The sequence below is a fragment of the Callionymus lyra genome, chromosome 14, assembly GCF_982586985.1.
Source record: "Callionymus lyra chromosome 14, fCalLyr1.hap1.1, whole genome shotgun sequence".
Classification (NCBI taxonomy): domain Eukaryota; kingdom Metazoa; phylum Chordata; class Actinopteri; order Syngnathiformes; family Callionymidae; genus Callionymus; species Callionymus lyra.
The window spans coordinates 11,456,871-11,483,325 of NC_141831.1; the positions used below are offsets into that span (position 1 = coordinate 11,456,871).

Below are 26,455 nucleotides of genomic sequence, written 5' to 3' on the forward strand. Positions count from 1 at the left end.
TATATATATATATATTTGGAATTCGAATATTAAACTGTCTGTGTGTAAAAGATTTTCTTAAATTATTTACACAAATAAAAAAACATTTCAATAACAAAATTCAAAGTTTTAACTATTTTTTTCAATGAATTCATTTTAAAGACCCAAATTCAAAATGTCAACACATTATTATTAACTACGCATTATTAAAATAATTGATTTAAAAAAAATAAAATAAAAATTCAATGCTTAAATATTGAAAAAAAAACAAAAAACATAGAAATTAATGTCAGCACTGATATACTTCCATTTTGAATAAATAATGGTTTCCACATTTATGAATAATGAACTTCTTCAATGTATGCTATTTTATATGAAATAAATGTATATTTTGTTCTAAAGTGCACTATTATTAAATGTGTTTATATTAATGGGAGGATACTCAGAATATAGTCAACCAATATCTGTCAATAACCATTATTTAACCAGGTTAAGTCTAAAATATTTGATTTATAAACCTTAAAAATACATTTGAATTCTAACTCCATTTAAAAATATATATATTTTAATACAGATGTATTTATTAAAACCATCTTTAATTGAATTTCTAGATGTTTAAAATACTGTATTTTTGTTTTTGGTGTCATCAGGTCCAAACAGATCGAGTCTGCGTGCTTCAGCGGTACAGCAGCCTTCATGGAGGTCCGCATCCAGTCGGTGGTCGTGGAGTTCATCCTGAACCACGTGGACGTTCTCTTCAGCACCAAACTCAGCTCCCTCATCCGAGAGGGCGCCGGTGAGTCACCGACTCACGGCTTGATCCAGAAACTCGCCGTCGCGACTCATGATTCATGACTCATGGATGTTTTTTTTCTCTCTCTTCACCGACTCCCAGGTCACAACTCGCTGTCCAGGCCCAAGTCCTTGTTGGTGTCGTCGCCCTCCACCAAACTCCTGACCTTGGAAGAGGCTCAGGCCCGGACTCAGGCCCAGATCAACTCCCCGGTCACTGAGGACAGCAAGTATATAGAGGTGGGCGAAGGTCCCGCCGCCCTGCAGGGCAAGTTCCACACGGTCATCGAGTTCCCCACGGAGAGGTTTGTCGCCTTTCGTTTCTCAACCTTTTTTTTAATTTTAATTGAATTTAAATATATATTTTTTAAAAGTTACAAATAGAGTTTAATATTCTAAATATAATAATGAAAAAATAAAATTTCTAAATTCTATCTTCTTTAATTTGTAGCCATTTTAATTCAATTTAAAAATGTTGCTATAATAGAGTCACCAGACCAGACCAATGGATCACCGAGCTACTTGATCTAACCTTCAGCCAATCACGCGACGTGCAGACGATCACGTGACTGATGGATTAATAAGTGGAATATCACACACTGTTTCCTATACGAATATAAATTAATTTAATTATATAAATTATTCAATTAAATTACTATATATATTGATTTAAATGCTGAAAAAACAACATTCAATTTTTTTTTAATTCAATATTCCGATGGCTGTGACCTGCTTCAGTATTAGATATTAGATTAGATTGCATTAGATTAGATTAATAATATGGGAGTGTTTCAAGTGTCTCCTGCATGTCCACCCTGGCAGGAAGAGACCTCCCATCAAGACCAAGAAGTCTCCCGTGGGCAGCTGGCGCTCCTTCTTCAACCTGGGCAAGTCCTCGTCCATGTCCAAGCGCAAGCTCCACCGTAACCCCAGCGAACCCAACGAGCTGAAGGCCATGGCTCTGTCCGGTGAGTCCAGGCTGAAGCCACTGCTCTCGTGGTCTTCTGAACATGAAGGTGTTTCTTCTGAACATGAAGGTGTTTCTTCTGAACATGAAGGTGTTTCTTCTGAACATGAAGGTGTGTCTGCAGGAGGACGAGGAGACACGGCAACACTGAGGTCGGCCAAGAGCGAGGAGTCGCTGAGTTCACTGCACAATGTGGAAGGTAATCAGTCTTTTTCTTTCTCTCTTTCTTTCTTTCTTTATCTCTTTCTTTCTGTCTGTCTGTCTGTCTGTCTGTCTGTCTGTCTGTCTGTCTGTCTGTCTGTCTGTCTGTCTGTCTTTCTTTGTCTTTCTTTCTTTGTCTTTCTTTCTTTCTTTCTTTCTTTCTTTCTTTCTTTCTTTCTTTGTCTTTCTTTCTTTCTTTCTTTCTTTGTCTTTCTGTCTCTCTTTCTATCTGTATGCCTTTCTTTCTTTATCTGTCTGTCTGTCTTTCTTTATCTGTCTGTCTGTATTTCTGTATATTTCTTTCTGGCTGTCTGTCTTTCTTTCTTTATCTTTCTGTCTGTCTTTCTTTCTTTTTTCTTTCTGTGTGTGTGTGTCTATCTGTGTGCACGTGTTTATTCCTTTCTGTGTGCGTGTTTTTAGTATTCCTGCATGTGTGTGTCTTTATAAGTGTGTATCTGTCTTCATATATGTGTCTGTTTCTATCTTTATGTGTGTATGTGTGCGTTTCTGCCTTCATACTGTATGTGTGTGTGTTTCTGTCTCTGTGTGTGTGTGTTTCTGCCTTTATATGTTTGTGTTTCTACCTTTATATATGTAAGTAAGTAATTTTTATTTGTATAGAGCTTTTCTAGACCAGGGTCACAAAGCGCTTAAACAATCAAAACAATATTCAATAAAGTATATACTTTAAAGATCAAGATAAAACTGATAACACAACAGGAGTTCCAGAAAATCAAGGAAAAGCCTGAACAAATAAAAGTGTCTTAAGATGTTTCTTAAAGGAGTCAGTATATATGTGTGTGTTTCTACCTTCAAATATGTGTGTGTTTCTGCCTCCGTATGTGTGTGTGTGTTTCTACCTTCAAATATGTGTGTGTTTCTGCCTCCGTATGTGTGTGTGTTTCTACCTTCATATGTGTGTGTTTCTGCCTCCGTATGTGTGTGTGTGTTTCTACCTTCAAATATGTGTGTGTTTCTGCCTCCGTATGTGTGTGTGTTTCTACTTTCATATGTGTGTGTTTCTGCCTCTGTATGTGTGTGTGTTTCTGCCTCTGTATGTGTGTGTGTTTCTACCTTCATATGTGTGTGTTTCTGCCTCTGTATGTGTGTGTGTTTCTACCTTCATATGTGTGTGTTTCTGCCTCTGTATGTGTGTGTTTCTACCTTCATATGTGTGTGTTTCTGCCTCTGTATGTGTGTGTGTTTCTACCTTCATATGTGTGTGTTTCTGCCTCTGTATGTGTGTGTGTTTCTACCTTCATATATGTGTGTTTCTACCTTCATATGTGTGTGTTTCTGCCTCTGTATGTGTGTGTGTTTCTACCTTCATATGTGTGTGTTTCTGCCTCCGTATGTGTGTGTGTTTCTACCTTCATATGTGTGTGTTTCTGCCTCCGTATGTGTGTGTTTCTACCTTCATATGTGTGTGTTTCTGCCTCCGTATGTGTGTGTGTTTCTACCTTCATATGTGTGTGTTTCTGCCTCCGTATGTGTGTGTTTCTACCTTCAAATATGTGTTTGTTTCTGCCTCCATATGTGTGTGTGTTTCTACCTTCATGTGTGTGTGTTTCTACCTTCATCCGTGTGTGTGTTTCTGCCTTCATATGTGTGTGTGTTTCCACCTTCATCCGTGTGTATACTCAGGTGTTTGTCTCCTCCAGGGGAGTCGAAGATGTATCGTCCTCGGAGGCCTCGCTCCAGCAGCGACGCCCTGTCGGCCTCCTTCAACGGCGAGCTCCTGGACAGCCGGCAGCACTGCAACTCCTACGACAACCTGGAGGCCAACACGGAGGACAGCGACACCGACGACGGGCCCATCTGCGTGCCCGCCCTCATCTCACCCCCCCGGCTGGCGGGGGAGGACGTGGACCTCAGCCCCCCCGACATCGGCATGGCGTCCCTGGACTTCGACCCCATGTCCTTCCAGTGCAGCGTCCCCGACACCGCATACTCCTTCCCGCTCGACGAGTCCGTGGCCGGAGCCGAGTGCTCCTTGCCGAGGAGGAAACCCGGGACTCGGGAGAAGTCCAGCAGCTCCGACTTCATCTCGTCGTCCTTCCTGTCGTCCTCAGACTTCATCCAACATGAGAAGCCGGAGACCAAAAGACTCACCACGTCCTACTCTTACTCCGACAAACCCACCCAGGCCGTCTCACCCATCAAATGCTTGAAGACGACCTCGTTGACGCCGTTCTCCACCTCGGAGATCTTCACACTGGAGATGTCGGAGAAGAACTCGGTGGTCGGGAAGACTCCGGCGTCCAAGGACTCGTCTCCTCTGGCGCTGAGGGCGGGCGAGCCGTCGCTGAGCGAAGCCTTTCAGATGGAGCTCAACTCCAAGTTGGCGGCTTTTGACAGCGTCGACGGCGCCGAGTCGAAGGGAGAGGAGAGAACACAGGTGGCAGCAGCCGGTACTGTTCAGGAGCCGCAAGGTGAGAGTCCGTCTCGTGGTTTTTGTCCTACAAACCCCTGGTTCTGGTTTGTGTGGCATTTGTTACAGAGCTGAACAGAAAGAAAAAATAATTAACTTTCTGTTGTATTGATTATTACTGCCTGAAAGGTTTTAAAAATATATATTTTATCTGAAGTAACATTAATCTGTGACTCTTGACACATTAATACACCATCAAGTTTACTCAAAAAATAAACTTATTTTTATTACTAAACAAATTATTGAAACATAAATTATATATGTAAATACTTTTTTTCTAATCTAAAGGTTGCGGACTATTGCTATGAATGAGGAATTACTTTAAACTTAATATTAAAACGTTAAATATTATTGTTCAAGTTCAATATACTGACTTAATGACATATATATTGATGCTAACAAAATGTTGTCAATTCTTTTTATAAAAGCAATACATTTTTAAATCCTACTTTCGACTTCAAAGCACCTGAAATTGTTTTATATTAAAAGTATTATTGTTTTAGGTTCAAATTGATCACAAACATCCAAAAAGTTGTAAAAACTTCATAAAAATATATTTTTTTATATTGCAGCTAAGCACGGACAATGACGAAGAATAAATGCTAATATTCTGAAGGATTATTTTGAGCTGCATTTGACTTTCGGTCAGATTTTGTCAAATCTTAATTACATTTTTAAATGATACTTTCTTATTCTATGCGCCTGAAATGGTTCTATATTTAAAGTATTATTGTTAAAGGTCCATATTCATTACCAACATCCATTATTATATTAATATTTATAAATATAACATTAATATTTTAGAAAATTATTTTTGGTAAATTCTTAAAAAATAAATTGGATTTACGTTGTTTTCCTCATTTAAATACACATTTATGTGTGTATTTATTTCACCCTAGGCAATAAATGAGTATAGTAATATACATTCAAATATATTTTTAATTATTTTTCTTATCTATGTCACTATTTTTAACGCTAGCCTGTACTGTCTCTGACTGAACACCGCCATCTAGTGGTTCAACACAGACACGAGAGCTGGTAACGCGTCCACGTGTGGCGATAAAAGAATTCTGTATTTTTTTTAATACATTTGTGATTAAGTAATATATTTATTCAAATATTTTTACTTAAACCACAAACGTATGTTGAACAAATATTCTTGCACTACTATTAGTAAAGTAACTTTTAAGCAAAATTCAAAACCAGTTGCTTTAAGAACAAATGAATCTCAATGTTATTTTACTTGGTTAATGTTGTACAATAACATTATTAACTATTTAATGTTTTTCATTTGATACAGTTTCAACATCCACTCCTCGGCTTCAGAACTGCTCCGCTACCGTGTCCACCCAGCTCCCTCCCCCTCCTCCACCTAAAAATGCGGCCCGCATGTTGGCGCTGGTCCTGGCTGAGTCGGCCCAGCAGGTCTCCCTCCAGGCTCACCCCCCGTCCTCTGAACCGGTGTCCCCCGTGTCCAGGGTCGCGGTGGAAGTGGTCGACTCTCAGGGAGTCCCATCACCATCATCACAGGCTCCACATCGTCACTCGGACCCCGGTTCCGAGCGAACAAGCTCCTCCCCTCCTCCTCCTCCTGCTGATTCTCCGTCTGCGTCCTCGGCCGCCTGCTACCCTCCCACTCACCCAGTCTCCCAGCTGCAAAGCGGCACCAGGCCCGTAGACACGCCCCCTTCCTCCTCCTCCTCGACTCCCCCACAAACGGACGTCTCCCCTCCAGACACTCCACAAGACAAGTTTGCTCCTCACAGCGGGTCCAACACTCTTGTTCCTCCCTCCACGAAATGTCCGGACCAGGAGCCAAGTTCTGGTCAGACCACCACGCCCAGAGTCACCCTACAGACCCCCTCGGAGGTAGGTTCATGGGGTTCAGTCATTTTTTTCACCATGAGTCACCAGTGTTGCTGTTAGATTGTTATTCTTGTTTAACCACTTTCAGGAACAAGTGATCTGATGCGTTACTATTTGTCTTACTTTCAACTTGGTTAGTCTATAACTAGGTTAATGTGTAACTTGGTTGACATGTAATTTGGTTAGTGTTTAACTTGGTTTAGTGTGTAAGGAGATCTCCAGAGGGATTAATAAGGTCTATCTAATCTAACTTGGGTAGTAGTATGTAACTTGGTTAGTGTAACTTGGTTAGTGTAACTTGTAACAAGTAACTTGGTTAACATGCAACTTGGTCAGTATAGAACTTGATTAGTGTGTAACTTGGGTAACAAGTAACTTGGTCAGTGTGTAACTTGGTTAACATGTTACTTGGTTAGTGTATCATTTGGTTAGTTTGTAACTTAGTTCACATGTAACTTGGTTAACGTGTTAGGAGGACTCTAGATGGATTAATAAAGTCTATATAATTTGATTTGGGTAGTGTCTAATTAGGTTAACATGTAACTTGGTTGGTGTGTAACGTGGGTAACGAGTAGCTAAGTCAGTTTGTAACTTGGTTAAGATGTAACTTGGTTAGCATGTTACTCTTTGTAACGCGTTAGTCTAACACATTGCTATTTCAACTTTGTTTCAACTAAATTAACACATTTTGTAGTAACTTCTACTCTTGTTAAAGTACTTTTTTCAGTAACTCGGAATCTAACTTGTTTCTATTTCAACTTTGTTAATTTGTTGCTCTTGTATAATCGCCTTTTTATCAATAACGAGTAGTCAAACGTGTTACCATATCAATGTAGTTTCAACTCAGTTAACACATTACCTAGTAACTCATCACTCTTGTAAAACCACAGTAACAAGTAATCTAACACGGTACTATTAAAACAAAGTAACTTAGTTAACACCTTACTCTAGTGTAACTGCTTTTTACAGTAACGACACCAACACTCATCAACCCTCTCTTGTCTCAGGTCAAACCAGCAGAGGTCGCTGCTCCACCAGTTCTTCCAAAACCATCAGAAGTGCCGCCTCAGATCCCCAAAAAACCCGTGATCCCACTTCCTCGACCGCAGCAGCAGAACCCGCCCCCGTGCCAGAATAAAACCCACCCCTCAAAACCCGGTGCCAGGACGGAGCCCTCGGAGAAGCCGTGGGAGGCCATCAAGCCCGTGCAGCCGTGCCCGGACCCTTCCAAGTACCACGACCCGCACGGGTCCGCTCCTCCGGCGCCTCCCGTCAGAACCATGGAGAGCAAACTGGCCGCCGCGGCGCTGAGTCAGAGCGAAGCCTCCTATCACGTCCTGGGCGAGGGACACCCCGACGATCGCCCCGTCACCCCCCGGAAGACCTCCACGCCGCAACCCCCGTACCTGTACAAAGGAGACCCGGTTCTTCTGGAGCCGACCGGGGCCGCCTACTACCACCCGAGGCCGGTTCCTCTGGGTCCCCAGGGCGTGCCCCATCATTACCGCCCGGACGTGGCCCCCCCCCAGCTGCACCCCTCGTACAAGACGGAGCCTCAGATGCAGTACAGGGTGGACAACCGGTACAGCACTCTGGGCCCCCGGTCCTACCACCACTCCATCAAGTCCAGAGGGAACCCCAGGAACATCTTCATGGCTCCCGGTCCCGGTCACCCGGGGTACGGCCACGACAGAACGCACGGGTACCCCACCATCCGCAGGGTCCACTCGCTCCACGTCCCCTCCACCATCCGGACCGTTCCCATCCACCGGACCGAGGTCCCGCCGGACGACGACATGTTCTTCTACCACAGACCCGTCTACCCCTGCAAGGCCTTCCAGAACCCCCCGCAGCAGACCTCCTCCCAGACCGACTACCACGTCACGCAGCTGCAGCCTTTCTTCGAGAACGGCCGGGTCCAGTACCGCTACAGCCCCTACTCCGGGTCCGGTCCCCTAGAGGCTCCGTTCTACGACATCGATCCGTACGGGACCATCCGGGTTCGCCACGTCCACACCTACGGAGGACGAGACCCGGCGGCCGCCGGGAGACCGGTCGGGAAGACGACGGGGTACCACTACCTGGCCCGGCACGTCATCCCGCCGGGGAAGGAGCACAGCTTCGTGAGCCGGGACATGCCCCCGGGTCACGGGAAGGACGCCCCGAGCTACCTGTCCTGGGACCCGGAGGAGGCGGAGCGGCTCCGCATGCACTCCATCCGCCGGGAGAGCCGGGCCCGGCAGAAAATCAAAGGCCCGGTTCTGTCGCAGTACGACAACGTGGGCTCGTTCTCGGACGCGGGCGGGTACGACTCCTTACACCTGCGCAGCAAGTCCGACCCGGGGAAGGCGGTTCTGGCGGCGGCGGCGGCCGAGAGCAAAGACGGACGGTACCTTCCCAGACCGTCGGACCCGAGCGTCCTCGCCTACATGGAGGCGGACAACAAGTCGGGGAGGAAGTGCCAGTCGTCGCACTCGCTCCCGCAGCAGCAGGAGTCCAAACACGAGGTCTCGGAGGAGATGCCGGGCGGGAAACTCCGGCACCAGGACGGCACCAAGAGGGGCTTCCAATCCCGGGAGGCGAAGACCAACAGCTACCACGGCCTGGACGACCCGCCGGAGCACGCGGTCCGATCCAAGCCGGAGCGCTCGCACAGCGTCCGAGAGCAGCCGCTCTACAACAACAAACCCGACCCGGAGAGAGACTTCTACCAGAAACACAAACCGGTGCCGTCCCACTACGACAACCTGGACGACTACCATCCGGCGACGACTCCTCACCCGGTCCCGGTCCAGAAGCGGAGCGGCGCCGGCAGCACTTACCCGGCTCACAGTAATAACAACGGGGCGTACGCCACCGCCCTGGGCCAGGGCGCCTTCATCCAGGCCGAGCTGGGCCTCGCCAGACCGGAGGCCGAGTTACGCACAGAGTGAACCTTGGTTCTGAAAAAAACCGGGACCGGGGCGTGTGTCGGGCAGCCTCTGCGGGTCGGCGGACTGTCAGAACCTTTTTTTTTTTTTTTTTGTATTTTCATGTTAATTGTACAGAATATTGTTCACTGCAGGCCATGAATGTACCTGAATATTGTCCTAAAGGTCCGTTTGATTGATGGGCCTGCAGTCGCGTGTACAGGAGGAGACACAGGAAACTTAACAATGTAAAAAAGATATACTAATTATATATATATATATATCTATATATATATATATAAAGAATAGATCACTAGTCAAAGGGATCGTCCGTTGTATTTTTCTAGGTGCGGCTCTGGGTACGAATACAGTTTGCATTTTAGAAATGCATGCATCTCCTGCAGAACGCTTGGACTCCACCGGTCGTTTCTTCTCTCCGGATGTTACAAGGAAAAGGACGAGTGGAGAACAAACACACACTCCTGTCAAGGTGTGTGTGTGTGTGTGTGAGCGAGTGTTTAGTCTAGCGGTTTCATAACAAACTCCATTTTTTTTTTTATTGGGTTGCGATTAACACAAATGTTTTCGGGCGCTTCTTGGGAAGGAGGGACCAGACGGTTTCCGAGCGGTCGTCGCACATCCAGGGAAAACGAGGCGGACGATTCGAGGAAGAAAAAAAAAACAACGAGATACGTTTGTTTTTTTGTGTTTTTTTTTTTTGTCGTGAACTGGAGAAGCCGACGAAGATGAAACACTCGTCGCGCCGACAGACATGTTGCTGCTGCTGCTGCTGCTTTGTGGGGGACGGGAGACTCGATTAGCCTTAAATTATGTACAGATCATATTTTCTTCTTCTTCTTTATCAGAAATACGTTGACGCGGTTATTTACTTTTATACTAGAGATGAACCGACTGTTTCATATTTGAGGTGTTCCTTTTGCTTTTCTTCTTCTTTCGCACCAGGAAACGATGTACAGTCTGTTCTTATGGTTGACTGACGGTTGAATTCCAGTGTCCTTTTGTACCCTGTATCTGCCCCCCCCCCCCCCCTCTCCTCGTGCCCTCCGTCGACCAGGTGAGGTGAGGAGGAAGCACTGTGTACTTGAATGTGAAAACACTCAAATGTCTCAGAAGAGATACCTTAACTTAGATTTGAATTCAATAAAATTCTTCAAAACCACTTGTGGGTCGATTTCTCTACATCTGTGTCTCACGTTGTTTGCCATCAACTCAATTTTTAAATGTTGTTTAAATTAGTTTATTAAATGGGTTTTTTCGTTTTGTTTTGAGGTTTGTTATAATAAATATTTTTAAATGATTAATAAAAAAAATTAAAGTGCAAGTTAATTTTATGGATTGTGTGAAAATATATTATAAATTGCTCTCTTTTTTTAATCTACAATAGTGTAACTTTAAGGTAAGGTACAACTTTATTGATCCCTCAGGAGGTATCCTTCGGGAAATTGTTTTTTTCCAAATAGCCACAGAAAATACAGCAATTTTTGATAAAAAATTAATAAAAATAAAATAAGAACAAGAACATAAAGAGAAAGAACAAGATGATACAATCCAAGTCTAAAGATAAAGATAAAGAACATAGATCAAGGAAAACTAACAAAGACTAACATAGAACAGAACATCCAGATACTTTCACTCCACTCCTGCCCCCGAACTCAGAATTGTACAATTTAATAGCCCGAGGAATTTATTTATTTACACCTTCATTAAATGTAAATTAAATCGAAGTTTAATTCTTCGATATTCTAACGAATTGTTGAAATTATATCTGATACATTTACATGCATTTAAATTAAATGTAGTTGGAAAAAATAATGTGTAATAAAATTTGATGATTTTTGAGTATTGGGGCCACAGATGTTTCATTTTATTTCAAGATTAACCTCGTAAAAAAATACTTTATTACGAGATTAAAGTAGTATAAAGTTATATAAAATGAATTTGTTACAATTAAAGTCGTATATAATACATTTAGAAGGAGATTAAAGTCGTACAAAAAACTTTTATTACGAGATTAAAGTAGTATAACCTTTTATTACGAGATTTAGGTCGTACAGAAATGCAAAAGGTAGTAATAAATACATTGATTTTTAGGAGATTGACTTTTTACTTAAAAGTATAAAATACATTCATAACGAGCGTTATGCCGTAGAAAGAAATTATTAAAACATGTATTTCACTATAGTCGATGTTAATTATTTTTATCATTAAAATATTGTAATATACTTTTTATACTACTTTAATCTCGTAATCAATGTATTCTTTACGACTTTGATAACGTAATACATTTATTCAATGTGACTTTTATCTCGTAATAAATGTATTACTACTTTGATTTCGTAATACATGTTTCGAATCCGACTTAATATTGTCATGAATATATTTCTATACGACCTAAATCTCGTTATAAATGTTTATGTTACTTTATTATCGTAGTACGTGTATTTTTGTACGATTTTAAACTCGTAATGTATTTTTTTGTAATTAAAGATTTAAACTGCGATGTTATCAACAATGACTTATGTTGTATGCACGTCACACTTACACGTTTCAATCGTCACAAATATTAAAAATAAAAATAAACGGATGTATTAAAGACACGTTGCGGAAATGAAGGATCACTGTTTACAAATGTGTCCCGGTGCATTGTGGGAGATGCATGATCGGCCGCCATTTTGCCTCCACTTCCATTGTGTACGAGAGATAGTAAATATCTGCCGCTGCCACAACACTCGAGCAAAGTCTTGTTTTCCTCCGCAGGTAAGAAGTCCTCGTTCATATTCACGCTGTTTTGTTAAAGAACCCGATGTTAAATACTAGAAATGAAGTGTTTTTAAGAGTTCTACGAGTTATTTATTGTTGTATTTCGACGTTTAGAAACAACAGCCGTCGAGAAACAAGACTGCGGACACAACAGTCTTGACGCTTCTCTCCATGTTCCGTCTCTGTGTGTGTCTTGAATATTATCGTGTACTTGTGTTTTCCCTGGTATATTTTAAACGACCATTAATCGTGTTTATTTAGTAAAGACCGTCAATGTTGTTCCACTCGTCGTCTTTAATATTTAGGCTTCAATTGAGAGCAGCCATAATCCTGCGGTAAAGGGGCGTGGCTAGCTCCGAAACTCCCGCCTACTCGTTTACACGACGCGTCCGTGATTGGCTGATGAAGAGGCTGAAGTCTTCACTCATTGGTTTGTTGGTAGACTTTGACCGTCTGTTATCCGCTGTGATTGGCTGGTGTTGATGCGTTCACAGCCGCCAGATCACACGAACCTCTCATCAAAGTTATCGTGAAATAGTTTATTTAACTTTTTCTTTTTTTTCCCCACATTCACGAAGATTTTAGTAGTTTCAGCAGTTCACAAAAAATAAGAAATAAACATACACGTTACTTGTATTTAAAAATAATAAACACAAAAGATAAGAAAAAAATGTATTAGATAAAACAATAAATAAAGCATATTTTTGTACTGTTGTTTTTAATCAAAGAAAGGTGGTTAATGATTAATTATTGTGCTTTAAAATCTTTACCTTGTCTTAAATTGGAACTCCTGTTGTGTTATCATATTTATCTTGCCCTTTAAAGTATATACTTTGTTGAGTATTGTTTTGATTGTTTAAGCGCTTTGTGACCCTGGTCTGGAAAAGCGCTATACAAATAAAAATTACTTACTTACTTACTTAAATTCTAAAACGTTTCGATCTGGATAATTTCACGTGATTTGATATATATTTGTAGTATTGTTGAGTACTTGACTCTGGTGTTGCAGAATTTACAGACCACAAGACTCTTAGCGACATTGTAACTGATTTAATTTGGATTTTTAAACCAAAATATGTCCAAACATCAGCTTTAAAAGATGCTGGAGTCGACTGTATCCTCTTTTCCTCAGTCGTCTTTTGGGTATCGCAGGATTTCTTTGTTCATTTAAGGTAAGGTAAAAAGGTAAAGGTAACTTTATTGATTTATTGATTGAAAATTGTTTTTTTCCAATAGCCAGCAATTTTTCATAAACAATACAAAATAATAAATTAAAATAAAATAAGAAGAAGAACATAAAGGGAAAGAACAAGATGACACAATCTAAGTCTAAAGATAAAGACATAGAACATAGTCAAAGAAAAACAACAAAGACAAAGGATACAAAGACTAACAGAACAGAACATCCAGATACTCTCACTCCACTCCTGCCCTCGAACTCAGAATTGTACAATTAATTGTAACAATTAGCTGTGAAGGACTTAATAACTGCTCCATCTAATTGAACCCTTTTTTTTTAAGTCTTCAGGTGACTTGTCGTTGTCATGGCCCGTACCAAGCAGACCGCCCGTAAGTCCACAGGAGGTAAAGCTCCTCGTAAGCAGCTGGCCACCAAGGCGGCCCGCAAGAGCGCCCCCTCCACCGGCGGCGTCAAGAAGCCTCATCGTTACAGGTAATGCCTGGAAAAGCGGCGCCGGTGATATAAGTCATTATTAAACGATGTCGTGTGGACTTGCGTTTTCAGGCCCGGCACCGTGGCCCTGAGGGAGATCCGTCGGTACCAGAAGTCCACCGAGCTGCTGATCCGAAAGCTCCCGTTCCAGCGCCTGGTCAGAGAAATCGCCCAGGACTTCAAGACGGACCTGCGTTTCCAGAGCGCCGCCATCGGCGCCCTGCAGGTGAGTCCAGAGGAGAAACCGGAGAACCAAAGAGCTCGCGGCTAACTTGTCCCGTTCCCCCCCGCCCCCCCTGCAGGAGGCCAGCGAGGCGTACCTGGTGGGTCTCTTCGAGGACACCAACCTGTGCGCCATCCACGCCAAGCGTGTCACCATCATGCCCAAAGACATCCAGCTGGCGCGCCGTATCCGCGGCGAACGTGCTTAGACGCCCAGTCTCGTTTTTGTCTAGCCCCGCCCCCCCCTTCCCTACGTTAGAGGAACCCCGGGCCACGAAGAGATAGACGTACGTTTGCTTTTGTGTCTTTAGCTCATTTTGTCTCCACACATGTTTTTTAGGGTACTTTCTCGTGCATGCTACAGTTCTCTTTTCCGGATCAGAACCACCTGAGCTCACGCTGAGGACCAGCAGCTGGTGTCTCCCTCGCGCTCGCCGGCGCGGCACACAGACTAGTCTGCTTACGGGGAGCTACACTTCCACAGCAGGGTGCTATTTTTTAAAACTAGTCCTGAGCCTCCTTTTGTCCGCCTCTCCATCTGGACCGGGTCTGGGTCGTGGTGGTGGTGGTGGTTCTGATCTTCAAGCCGGTCCCGTTGGATCTCGATGGTATCAAATGTTTCTGGTGTTTCACCTCCTCTCGCACCTTCCCTTCAGTAGCGCGTCACCTTTGTCGCAGGTAATTTCTCGAGGCGGCAGCAGGGGGCGTCAGCGAGCCTCCGCTTCATCCCGTTTCTGCATGTCCTCACTCTGACCCCTGACCCCCCAACAAAGTTTGTGATACACTCTATAACCTCATTTTTGTTTTTATATTTTCGTATTCCTGGAGATTTTCAGACTTAATGAATAAACCGATCTTTGTATTTTTCAAATTTCTCATACTATGGTGGTAATAAATAGTTGAGTCAACATGTGTTTCTTTGTTTCATTGCTTGAGTCACTTTAGATGAATCACGTGGTTCTGTAGATTTAACGTCATATTCAAAAAGTTTATTTAAAGTGATCAAAAACGTGTTTTGTTTTTTTCGAGAATTATTTGCGGTCTGTAAGTGTCATGAACATGTTCGGCCACTTGAGGGAGACAAACGTCAACGTGCCCGTGAACGAAAAGAGCGTCTATATTCGCCTGATACTTTCATCTTGAATCGATACATTTGAAACGTCACATAAGTGGACATTTTGAAGGAAAAAACGTTCTTTTCATGGTGATATTCAATTAATTCTTAGTTTTTTTCTTGATCAACATGCAATTAAGATTTAGGCTTGATTGACGTCTACGTTCAGAAAATGACAAATGCATTGTTCATATATTTGTGATGATTGGATCGAAATATTGATTTAAATTACAGTAAAATTGTTTGTTAATCTAAACATCAAGAGATGGATTAATATCGGGTGTTAAAATAAGTCAGTGTTACTTAAACATGTTTAAAAGATGTAAAAAAAACACAATAGAAATAAACAACAGTACATTGAGGCCATGTACACATGGATTTGCTCTCATTTTTAAGAAAATTGAATATGATTGAACTTTAAATTTTAACTACTTGAATTATTTTAAAGGAATTTAACGTAGGTTTGTTGTGAAAACATTTAGACTCTATTGGCTGGATTTATTATAATTCCTCATAATAATCCATTTAACAGTCTATTCAATGTCTAGATTATGAGATTATATAATGTTTTTTTTATTTTAAATAAAAGTAAACGTTTGGCCTCAATTTACACGTCTATGAATAGACATTCGCAGTTATTAAAGCATAAACAAGGCATAAACATTTTGTCTTGTGTCTTCTTCTACGTCGATGACATCCTTGAGTTGTTCCCATGGGACACCAAGGTGTTCCCAGGCTGACGTGTCTCCAGTGGTCTCCTGCCTGAGGTCACCTCAGCAGATCAGTGTCCAGCGTCATCCTAATTAGATGTCCAGGACATAACTTAACTGGACTTCTCAACGTGGACGAGCCGAGAAGAGCCTTTTGAACCTTCTGGAGAAATAATGTCAACCCCTTGAACCTGTGATCTTGATCTTCCGGTCTCTACCTATTGTCCAAGATCAGTATAGAAAGACTTGCCATTTGACTCCAGTGTCTTTTAACCACTACAGATCGGTGCAGGGTCCGCATGAATGCTGAAGCGTTCCCTCACCCGTGAACAAGACCCTGAGATAGTAAAACTCCTCCACTCGGGGAAGGATCTCATGTCCAACCTGGATAAGACTCCTGAACCTTGTTCTGTTATGAAACATAACATCATTTTTTAACTGATGGCGCCACCTACTGACCTCTAAAAAACATTACACTGCTTCATGAAGCTACATGAACCCATCACTATTTGGCGGTGCTAGTTTTCATCTCTGCTGCTTCTCACTCGGGTTTGAACCTTTCCTGCAAGAGCCGAAGGTCACGGTCTGACGAGACCAACAGGACCACGTCCTCGGCAAAAAGAAGTGACTCATATAATAAACCCAACAAACCAGACACCCTCAACACCCTCAAGACCCTAGACCGCATCTAGAGATTCTGTCCACTAACATTTTGACCAGAATCTGTGACTAAGGCGCCCTCCAACCCTCGCTAGAAACAAGTCCAACTTACTAGCGGCTATGCAGATGGGAACCAAACAGAGACCCAATCTGATACCCTTATGATACCTCAAGGGACACAGTCCAATGCCTCAAGTATCCTGCCTAAGGTGTAGAGCAGTTCCATGACCAGGTCGAAAACCACATTGCGTCTCTTGTGTCTGAGGTTCGACTACCCAACCAAAACCCCCTTTTCAGGAACCCTAAATAGACCCTGATGGTGAGGCTGAGGAGTGCGATCTCCCTATAGTTGGAACACACAACCCAAAAACCCTTACTTAAAAAGAGAAACAACCAGTCCACTTGGCCAGTTCGTACTGGCCCTGATTACGATGGAACCTTTTTAACTGGATTCCTGGATCTGGTGTCCTGGATCCAGGTCTCCTGGATTACGGACTATCTTACTGATCGACCACAGTATGTCAGGCTGAAGGACATCAAGTCTGACACTGTGGTGTGCAGTACAGGAGCACCTCAGGGGACAGTACTGGCCCCTCTCCTCTTCACCATCTACACTTCAGACTTCTGCTACAACTCAGAGCTGAGTCTCGTCCAGAAGTATGCTGACGACACTGCCATTGTTGGATGCATCAGGGACAACAGCGAAGACGAGTACAGGAGTCTGATACGTGACTTTGTGGACTGGAGTGAGAGGAACCACTTGCAGCTGAACACCTCAAAAACCAAGGAGCTGGTCTTGGACTTCGGGAGGTCCAGGACAAAGCCACGTCCAGTGTCCATCAGAGGCGACGAGGTGGAGATAGTGGACAACTATAAGTACCTCGGTGTGTGGATGGACAGTAAACTGGACTGGTCCTGCAACACAGACCATGTATATAAGAAGGTTCAGAGTAGACTGTACTTTCTGAGGAGGCTTCAATCATTTAACATCTGCAAGAAGCTCCTCTGCATGTTCTACCAGTCTGTGGTGGCCAGTGTCCTGTTCTATGCTGTGGTGTGTTGGGGTGGAAATGTGTCCAAGAGGAGTGTCAACAGGTTGGACAGATTGATCAGGAGGGCTGGTTCTGTGGTTGGAATGAAGCTGGACTCACTGGTGACAGTTGCTGAGAGGAGATCATTGAACAAACTACTGTCCATCATGGATGATGACAGTCATCCTCTGAACACTGTCATCAGTGAGCAGAGAAGCAGAATGAGTGCACGAATGCTCCTACCCAGGTGCAACACTAATAGACTCAGGGACTCATTCATCCCTCGGGCTATTAAATTGTACAATTCTGAGTTCGGGGGCAGGAGTGGAGTGAAAGTATCTGGATGTTCTGTTCCATGTTAGTCTTTGTATCTTTGTCTTTGTTGTTTTTCTTTCCTTGACCTATGTTCTTTGTCTTTGGACTTAGATTGTGTCATCTTGTTCTTCCTCTTTATGTTCTTCTTCTTATTTTATTTTTTATGTATTATTTTTTATTGTTTATGAAAAATTGCTGGCTATTGGTAAAAAACAATTTCCCAATGGAGACCTCCTGAGGGATCAATAAAGTTTTACCTTACCTTTACCTTACCTTAACCAGCTCAGCAACCTCCACCCTTAAGATAGAGGAGAATCCTCTGACCCTACTTCCTCCTTGGATCGCATGTTGGTTGGGATTAAGGAGGTTTGAAGTATTCATTAGGTCAGCAGTTTGCCATCTACCGAGACATCTTATGGGGGGGTCCGGTAACATTTTGTACAGAAGTCATTCTCCATCCTCACCAAACTTCTCTCACACCCAAGTTTTTCCCCCCCATCTACCAAGTTGGTCTGCTTGGCCGGTATCGAGGGACCCACAGGACAAAAAGCCTGATAGACCCTTTTCCTAATCTTGACAATATAGTGAAGAATTGGAGTCTATCAACGGGTTCTGGAATTCACAGCAAATGGTCCAGAACGGGCCGATACGGTGCAGGTTTTGGATCCGACCAGTCAAGCACATGTAGTAGAACCAACCACGTCTCTGAAGACTGTGATCCATTGACCGTCAGGTGCTGCTTGTTTAAGCCGAAAACCTGATTTCATGTGTGCTTGAATGGTTTGGACCAGGCGTGGGCAAACTCGGTCCTAAAGGGCTGCAGTGGGTGCAGGTTTTTGTTCCAACCGATCGAGCATGCACATTTTAACCAATGAGGTTTCAGCTAAAACAAGCAACACCAGACTGACAATCAACTGATTACACTCCTAAGACCCCTGATTGGTCAAAATGTGTCCTCTTGATTGGTTGGAACAAAAACCTCCACCCACTGCGGCCCTTAAGGACCGAGTTTGCCCACCCCTGGTTTGGACCAAAACCTGCATCATCCTTTTCACCTTCTCTGGACCAGTTTGACAACCTTGCTTCACAGCCACAGGTACAATCAGCCCATTTGGACTCGATGTCCTACAGAACATGGTAGAAGTTCTCACAGAGTGCCTTCTCGCAGGAGACCCAGTACCGCCACCATCTAAACCAACCCACCACCAGGTATACTTTAGAACCTGGAACCTAGAATTTTGGAAAGCCCTGCCCAGTGATCAACCTCTTGATGTTTCCTTTAAGTGTACGATGTTCCTCGTGGATTAAAACCAGCCTGAGCTGGAATAAGAAGTTTCCATCGCATATTGTTTTGTCGTGCGGTCTCACCTTCATCAAGGTCTACAGGCTCCACCCCCCTCCCCCCATCACATCTGCTGCTCTCCGGGATTACGGCCGCAGCGTCTGCAGATTACGGGGGGAAGCGCATGCATCCTCCAGGAGAAGTTAACCAATCAGCCTGTACAGATGGAGGGATTAACCAATCAGACCGCGGCGAGGGTTGGCGGCGGGATTAGGTGCAGAGCGGGATTAGGGCCGGTGCTGAGTGCACCAAAGTGCTCCGACATGTTTTTTTCCGGCTCGGTCGTGACGTATGAACACTTTATTGCTTAATTTCAAGAGTGTACAATATTTCTCGTCCACGCGTTACATCCGCACACGTTTCGGAGACATTTTTAAAACGATCGTCACTATTATCGACTAACACAAGTTTATAGTCCTACAGTTCAAAGTTCAAATGAAAACCAAAATAAAATAAATGGACAATAAATAACTGCGGAGTCGAGGCTCTGGCAACAAAACAAAACAGTGCCAGATTATTCTTGTACAGTTGATGTCGGAGTTATATTCGCGTGGCAGCAATCAGGCCATGGCGGGATTATCGAGGAGGAGTTGGGGGTGGGCGGGGGAGTCGGGGGGGAGGACATGGACGAGAAGCGTAAACAAAGAGAAAAAAACAACAACGATTTCAGGCGACGAAAAAAGCAAGTTTCGGAATCTGGGAAGAGACACGTTGACGGGGAAGTTGGCAAAGACAGAAGAAGAAGACTGTCGGACTCAGGTGGGTGAGACGGAGAGCGGGGGGTTCTAATCCCGACTAATTCACTTAGGGCTATTGCTGAAGGGAGGCTAAGAGGATTGGGACGCTCCCAGAACCAGATCAACTAAAATAACCAAGACGGACCGGTGAGAGCCGAGATGACCACGAGACAAGGGGTCCCTGCACAAGGGACCTGGTACACTTCACACGCACACTGTGTTCAATCTGACCTCGTGTCAGGTCCAAATCCATGACCGTCCGCACATACAGAACCATCGAAAAATAAAAGTACAACACGACCCGTTTCGAAGAAAACAAGATGATACGACTAAGGCTAGTTAAACGAAACACACATCTAGAGACTGTCGGAAGATCAGTCCTGCAGGAAGTCCCGTTTCCTACGAACTCTTTCAAGGCTCCAGTTCTTGCTGTTACAGAGTCGCGTTCCTTCAGAGGACACACACAACAAGCTAGTTCCTCCGTGCATCCCTTTGGACCGGAGCGGCCCCGGCTAGAGGACCTGGAACTTCCAGGAGTTTTGGTCCTTGTGGTCCAGGCAGTCCATTGTTGTGAAGCCCAGTTTCCAGGCCTGCTGGTCCTTGTAGTCCAGGCAGTCGACCGAGGTGAAGCCCAGGGACGAGGCGGTGCTGTAGCCCTGCGACGACAGGGAGGCCGGAGACTGGCTGAGGGAGCCCCCCATGGAGGGCACGGTGATGGGGCTTAGAGCGCCCCCTGTGCCCGAGAGTTGGGAGTGCATGGGGGACAGGTAGGCGCTGCAGTCTAGGCCGGTGAAGTAGGAGGTGGTGCTGGCGTAGCCCTGGGTGTACGAGGGCTGGCCGTAGCTCATGGGGTACGGCGAGGGCCTCTGCATGCAGGGGGCCGAGGAGGCCAGAGGGTCCGGGAGCGGCGAGATGGCCGGGCTCCAGATTGACACGGCCGTGTTACCGTTGCTGATGCTCGGGGCCAGGGTGGGGTTGGACTGGGCCGTGTTGGGGCTGTAGGAGCCTGACTGGTTGGGGAGCGGGTCGGGGTTGCTGGGTTCCTGCACCGGTGAGGACTTCTTCTTGGGGGGTCGGGGCTTGGACTGGCCGCTGCTCTGCTGCTGCTGCTGGCGGCACTTGGCGCGCCGGTTCTTGAACCAAACCTAGACGTAGAGAAGATGCAAACTTTCAGATAAAGAACCCAAGAAAAATATTTATATACTTGAAAATCAAGATACTTAAATATATCAATATTGTTTCGATAAACAACACCATTAACACGCAAATATTTTAGTTTTTGTGCTTTTGTGTTGCTATTAAACCTCCGGCCACTAGGTGGCAGCAGTTATTATATCCTCCGCAGATTAAGGAACAATGAAAACCCGCGAGATCCCACCCATGACTAAGGACAGGAGGATACAGTCGACTCCAGCAGCTTTTAAAGGCTGATGTTTGGGTGAATTATTAATAATAGAAAAATATATCGTATATACGGGTATATTGTACGCTGCCTGTACCTGCACTCGAGACTCCGGCAGGTTGATCTTCAGCGCCACCTCCTCTCTCATGAAGATGTCCGGGTAGCGGGTCTTGGAGAACAAGGCCTCCAGGATGTCCAGCTGCGTGCGGGTGAAGGTGGTCCGCTCCCGCCGCTGCTTCCTGGGAGTCGCTGAAGACCAGAAGTAAAAAGAATATTTAGAAAGATGACGATGAAGTTGGCGATAACATGGAAACTAAAGAAAAACATAAAGTGATTTAATAAAAGTTATGTCCAGTAAAATTAATTACTAATACTTTATTGAATTATGATTTCCCACTTAGTTTAGGTATATGAAGTGATTTCCTTTTGAGAGGAAAAACTCAAATGTATATGTGATGCCGTGATATTTATCTTCTTGTCAATAAAATATATATTTAAAGATTATAATTAAAAAAACGATTGACTAATAAACATGTTACTCTACATTTTTGTGTCCAATATCACATACATAAATGCTAAAACAAAACTCAATCGTCACATTGTAACAGGCTGATTTTGCCATTTAATTCAAAACTACTGTACAATCCCTGCCTTAAACAACAACCGATCTTTTATGTGCACTTATTTATTTTATTTATTATTATTACTGTGCACAAATTACGATTTAATCTCCTTTGTGCACAGAAAAGGCACATTTAATTTAACCCAAAGGCTCAAAGAGACACACAATTCCATGTGTATCGTAAATATATTTGACCAATAAAGCAATTTCCGATTCTGAACTGAGTTCAACATTAAATCCGCCCTAAAATAATAATTTATCCGGTAAAAACCGAACCGAAATGAATAAACGATCGTCTCTCGCACGCAAATATTATACCAGAACAAAACCGGTTTTATATATTAAAACGAATGTATAAGAATGACCCGCGAAAGGTAAATAAATAATAAAATATAACATTATTAACGACGAGTTGACGATACAAAGCTATGTAGGTTGAATAACTGTAGGATATATAATAATACATTATAAAAAACACGCTCAAGGTCGACGATTAAGTCTTAAAACGTTATTTAAATCACTTTTAAATTAATTCTAAAATAAAAACATGATTCGTTAAAGCATCTTCGTCTTAGGTTTAAAAAAAAACATTTTAACAAAATCGCAAACGTCTGACGCGTTCAAGACAATAGTAAATAAAAGTGTTATTAGTAATAAAAAAGTAACTTACAGGGATAAGCCACGGTGGTGTGCAGCACGTCCATCCCGGGACCAGGCAGGTTTAACCCGTTCATAGTGTAGTGAGGCTGCTTTATGTAGGACATCATGGTGTCGCGGCTCTTAAGTCCACGCGCGGCAGCAACAAGTCCACGAGTGGGACGATCACGCGGGAGGAGAGAGAACGAGAGAGAACGAGAGAGAACGAGAGAGGAAGAGAAAAAGAAAAACACGCACAAGAGTCTCTCGCAACAACACCCTCTTCAGTGAGAAGTCACCGCACAGGTGGATGGTGATGCCTTCACGACCCGCGGTGCTGCCTTCACTGACTCTGCGCACCGACACGCGCTGCTAATTAGAAGTTACTCCACAAACCCCTCCCTCACGCGCGCACTTCACACGCGCACACCTTTCCATCACGTCACAGAGTTGCACTGACGCAGCTTTTAACAGATATTTATTTTCATACAGTGTATATTAAATAAAACTGTTATTATTGATATTATTGTAATAACTATTGAATCTGTCTATCTATCTATCTATCTATCTATCTATCTATCTATCTATCTATCTATCTATCTATCTATCTATCTATCTTGTATCTATCTATCTATCTATCTATCTATCTATCTATCTATCTATCTATCTATCTATCTATCTATCTATCTATCTATCTATCTATCTATCTATCTATCTATCTATCTATCTATCTATCTATCTATCTTGTATCTATCTATCTATCTATCTATCTATCTATCTATCTATCTATCTATCTATCTATCTATCTATCTATCTATCTATCTATCTATCTATCTATCTATCTATCTATCTATCTATCTATCTATCTATCTATCTATCTATCTATCTATCTCATCTTTTCGAGCTTTTACTTGTAAGTACACAACTTTATTACATACATACATAACATAAACAACGATCAATAACATCACATTAAAAGAGTGATGGTATTTTTTTTACATATTGATGCATAAATAAATAAAACTATTACACGTTCAAACAGTTTTGAGCCGCTTTAAAGTATAATAATAAGATAGATAGATAGATTAAAATTAATAAAGTTTTACCTTACCTTAGATAGATAGATAGCACACCATAACACAGACGATAGATTCTTAAAAAACAAGAACAAGAACAAAGTGCAATGAAGAGAAAGAACAAGACGACACAATCTAAGTCTAAAGATAAAGAACATATGTCAAAGAAAAATAACAAAGACAAAGGATACAAAGATTAACATAGAATAGAATCATCTTTTCACTCCTGCCCCCAAACTCAGAATTATAAAGTCTAATATCACGAGGAATGAATGAGTCCCTGAGTCTTTTAGTGTTGCATCATGGGAGGAGCATTCGTTCACTCATTCTGCTTCTCTGTTCACTGATGACAGTGTTCAGAGGATGATGTCATCGTCCATGATGGACAGTAGTTTGTAGACATTCAAACTAGGGTTTTCACCGATACTTCTTAACCAGTTCTGAAATATACGAGATATATATACGATACTTTTGGTTCCGTGTTAAATACTGGGGGTGCACGGTTGCGCAGTGGTTAGTGAAGGTTGCCGGTTCGATTTCCGAGAGAGGCAACTTCATGTGTCGTATGTGTGTTGCATGGTTTTACTCCGGGCACTCCGGTTTCCTCCCACAGTCCAAAAACATAAAGAGGTTGATTGGGGACTTGTGGGGAAAGCAGGAGTGTACCTGAGGAGAACCTATGCCATCTTCAAAAGTTGACTATTGTTAGCTACAGATTAAAGTGTAAAAGCTAACAATTAAAATAATGGAAATGATGCACGGCTAAAGTAATTGTAAATATATATATATATATATTTGTTACGTACATTTACAATTGTATCATCTGCATACAGGTAAAGTCACTTAACTAATTACAAGTTAAAACAAGTTGTTTGAATCAAACCCTTTACAAATATGAGTAATAATGTAAAACAATTTTTTGAGGCAATGTAATAAAGGCTAAAACTAATCTTAAAAAAACTAGTACAAGTAAGTTAATGTGAGTTATCTCCAACTACTCATTCTAGTTTCCAAAAGTACCAAAAATAATGGTCACAACACTAAACCCCATTGATATGACCTTTAATAATAATAATTATTATTATAATAATAATAAACTCAAAGCCCTGTAAAAGAAAAATATTTTACATAAATTTACAATTGCATCATCTGCATACAAGTATAATCACATGTTCAAAGTAAACAACTACACAAAATGACTTTTCTTTATACGTGAAGTCCTCAATATATACAAGTAATGATATCATAAAAGAACAAACTGTTGCTTTAAGTAAATGTAATATTATATTGTCACAAAGCAGATTTTGTATCTGTTATAAACACTAAAACACTGATAAATCATGAACACGGTTTAACACCGTCACACTTCTTTAATCTGACATGATATCATGATAAAAAAGTCATAATTTGTATTATTCCCGCCTAAGCAATCATATATAATTGAGAGATTACAGGGATCCAAACAGCTGCAAACACAAACACTCGCTAACACCCACAAACACCCGCACAAGCGGGCAAAGCTTATTTGATTCATCATAATATGCTTTATCTGAAAAGTAAGTATCTTATCTCCAGATAAAGGCAGGAAAGTCGAAGCGGTTCAGTTTAGTGTCGGAGCTGGAAAGACGACGGGAGCGAAGGATGCAGCCGGGAATAGATGGATGAGCGGAAAAAAGGAATATTTGGGGAACTTTTTGAGAAGAAAAAGAGCAGGATGTGGAACGTACGGTGGAGGAGGATTTACTGCGATTGGACTACACCTGAAGTGACAGATTATGTTTCTAAAGACTTTTTTGTTTTTATTGTGTACTTAGATAAATGTTGATATTTGTGTTTGTTTTTAATTTAACTTTTTCCAAGTTTTAAAAAGTTGTATAATTACTTAAAAAAAACATTTTATTGAATAGAAACTTAAATAAAGTCAAACTAATAAGAGATATTTGACTTTAATATTTAAGATTCTTCTTTGTTTTAATAAAAATAAAAATAAATTGCAAATATAGTTTCGGGAAACACGTAAAAAAAAAAGTGGAACAGCTTGTCCTGCAGCCAGAGCTGCAAATAGGGAAATAGGGAAGAGGACTGATCCGGTTTAATCCCTGTTCAACCTCCCTTCCCCCATAAAATCTGGACTCCACAGACGCATCCTGAGTGACGCATGTTTTTTATTTATTTTTATAAACATATTCTGAGACACCAACTCACTCCTGGTCCTCTCAAGTCTCAGCACAGGTGGGACGACCACAGGTATATGTGGGGGATTTGAGGGATGGAGGGATTGGAAAGATGGGTGAAGGGGCAGAGGATGGATGGATGGAGGGGGGGGAAGGCTCCGGTTCTGGTTCCCACTGACACACTGCTGCTCTTAATCCAGATTACAGTGTCTAAAGCAGGTCGGCTAAATCTGCAGACCAGCCAGCAATACAGAGGCTGCTGTCAGTACCAATCACTCACGACACACACATACACACAACACACACACCAGGTGCCACCGGCAGCTCAACACAGATCGATGTCCCCCCCCCAACACACACACACACACACACTCACACACTCATACCAACACACACTGTAAGACATTGTGAATAATTGTGCGTTCATAAGAAGCTACAATTCATGAAAGTGAATTTAAAGTCACAACACAACTCAGTTGATCACACACCTTGTTTTTCCTCGTTTTTTCTCCCTTTTTTGTCCTATTTAAGGGTAAAATTTAATTCATTTTTTGAAAATAAAGTTCTTTCACATTTTTTTTAAATTGAATTTATATTAAATAAAAAGATTACACCATTAATTGTTTTTGCATGATAACATTTTCTTTGCATTTCATGTATTTTGAACAATATTTTGTTTCGTTACAATCTTGTAAAAATGTAATTAAAATAAATAAAGAATATACCATCAGATGAAGACTAAAGTTTATTCAAGAATGTAAGTAAGTAAGTAATTTTTATTTGTATAGCGCTTTTCCAGACCAGGGTCACAAAGCG

The 26,455-nt window shown here is 42.4% G+C and overlaps 3 protein-coding genes across 8 annotated transcripts in view; 2 read left to right on the forward strand and 1 right to left on the reverse strand.

Moving 5' to 3' along the window:
- The window catches only part of arhgap32b (Rho GTPase activating protein 32b), a 111,323-nt gene extending 100,998 nt beyond the window's left edge, over window positions 1-10,325 (forward strand). For 3 of the 5 annotated variants that reach the window (XM_087807318.1, XM_087807322.1, XM_087807319.1), the window contains 7 exons: window positions 630-775; window positions 875-1,076; window positions 1,594-1,739; window positions 1,851-1,937; window positions 3,601-4,371; window positions 5,671-6,239; window positions 7,244-10,325. In XM_087807318.1, coding sequence (XP_087663444.1) covers window positions 630-775; window positions 875-1,076; window positions 1,594-1,739; window positions 1,851-1,937; window positions 3,601-4,371; window positions 5,671-6,239; window positions 7,244-9,169 — 3,847 coding nt within the window. In that variant the 3' untranslated portion in view covers window positions 9,170-10,325. The remainder of the gene's footprint in view (window positions 1-629; window positions 776-874; window positions 1,077-1,593; window positions 1,740-1,850; window positions 1,938-3,600; window positions 4,372-5,670; window positions 6,240-7,243) is intronic. The other 2 variants (XM_087807321.1, XM_087807323.1) reach the window with 1 other exon arrangement.
- Window positions 10,326-11,777: 1,452 nt separating this feature from the next.
- Window positions 11,778-14,728, forward strand: LOC148066020 (histone H3.3A). Of its 2 annotated transcripts, none has more exons than XM_087807809.1 (4): window positions 11,778-11,923; window positions 13,448-13,598; window positions 13,671-13,824; window positions 13,901-14,728. In XM_087807809.1, the coding sequence occupies exons 2-4, from the start codon at window positions 13,471-13,473 to the stop codon at window positions 14,027-14,029; spliced, it is 411 nt and encodes a 136-aa protein (XP_087663935.1). In that variant the 5' UTR covers window positions 11,778-11,923; window positions 13,448-13,470; the 3' UTR covers window positions 14,030-14,728. The 2 variants fall into 2 exon arrangements, with proteins under 2 accessions (XP_087663935.1, XP_087663936.1); XM_087807810.1 differs by having other exon boundaries at window positions 11,782-11,923; window positions 13,455-13,598.
- Window positions 14,729-19,270: 4,542 nt separating this feature from the next.
- LOC148066021 (homeobox protein otx5-like) lies at window positions 19,271-22,922 on the reverse strand. The gene is made up of 3 exons (XM_087807536.1): window positions 22,424-22,922; window positions 21,229-21,380; window positions 19,271-20,874 (listed from the first exon to the last, which is right to left on the reverse strand). The coding sequence occupies exons 1-3, from the start codon at window positions 22,518-22,520 to the stop codon at window positions 20,242-20,244; spliced, it is 882 nt and encodes a 293-aa protein (XP_087663662.1). The 5' UTR covers window positions 22,521-22,922; the 3' UTR covers window positions 19,271-20,241.
- Window positions 22,923-26,455: the final 3,533 nt, after the last annotated feature.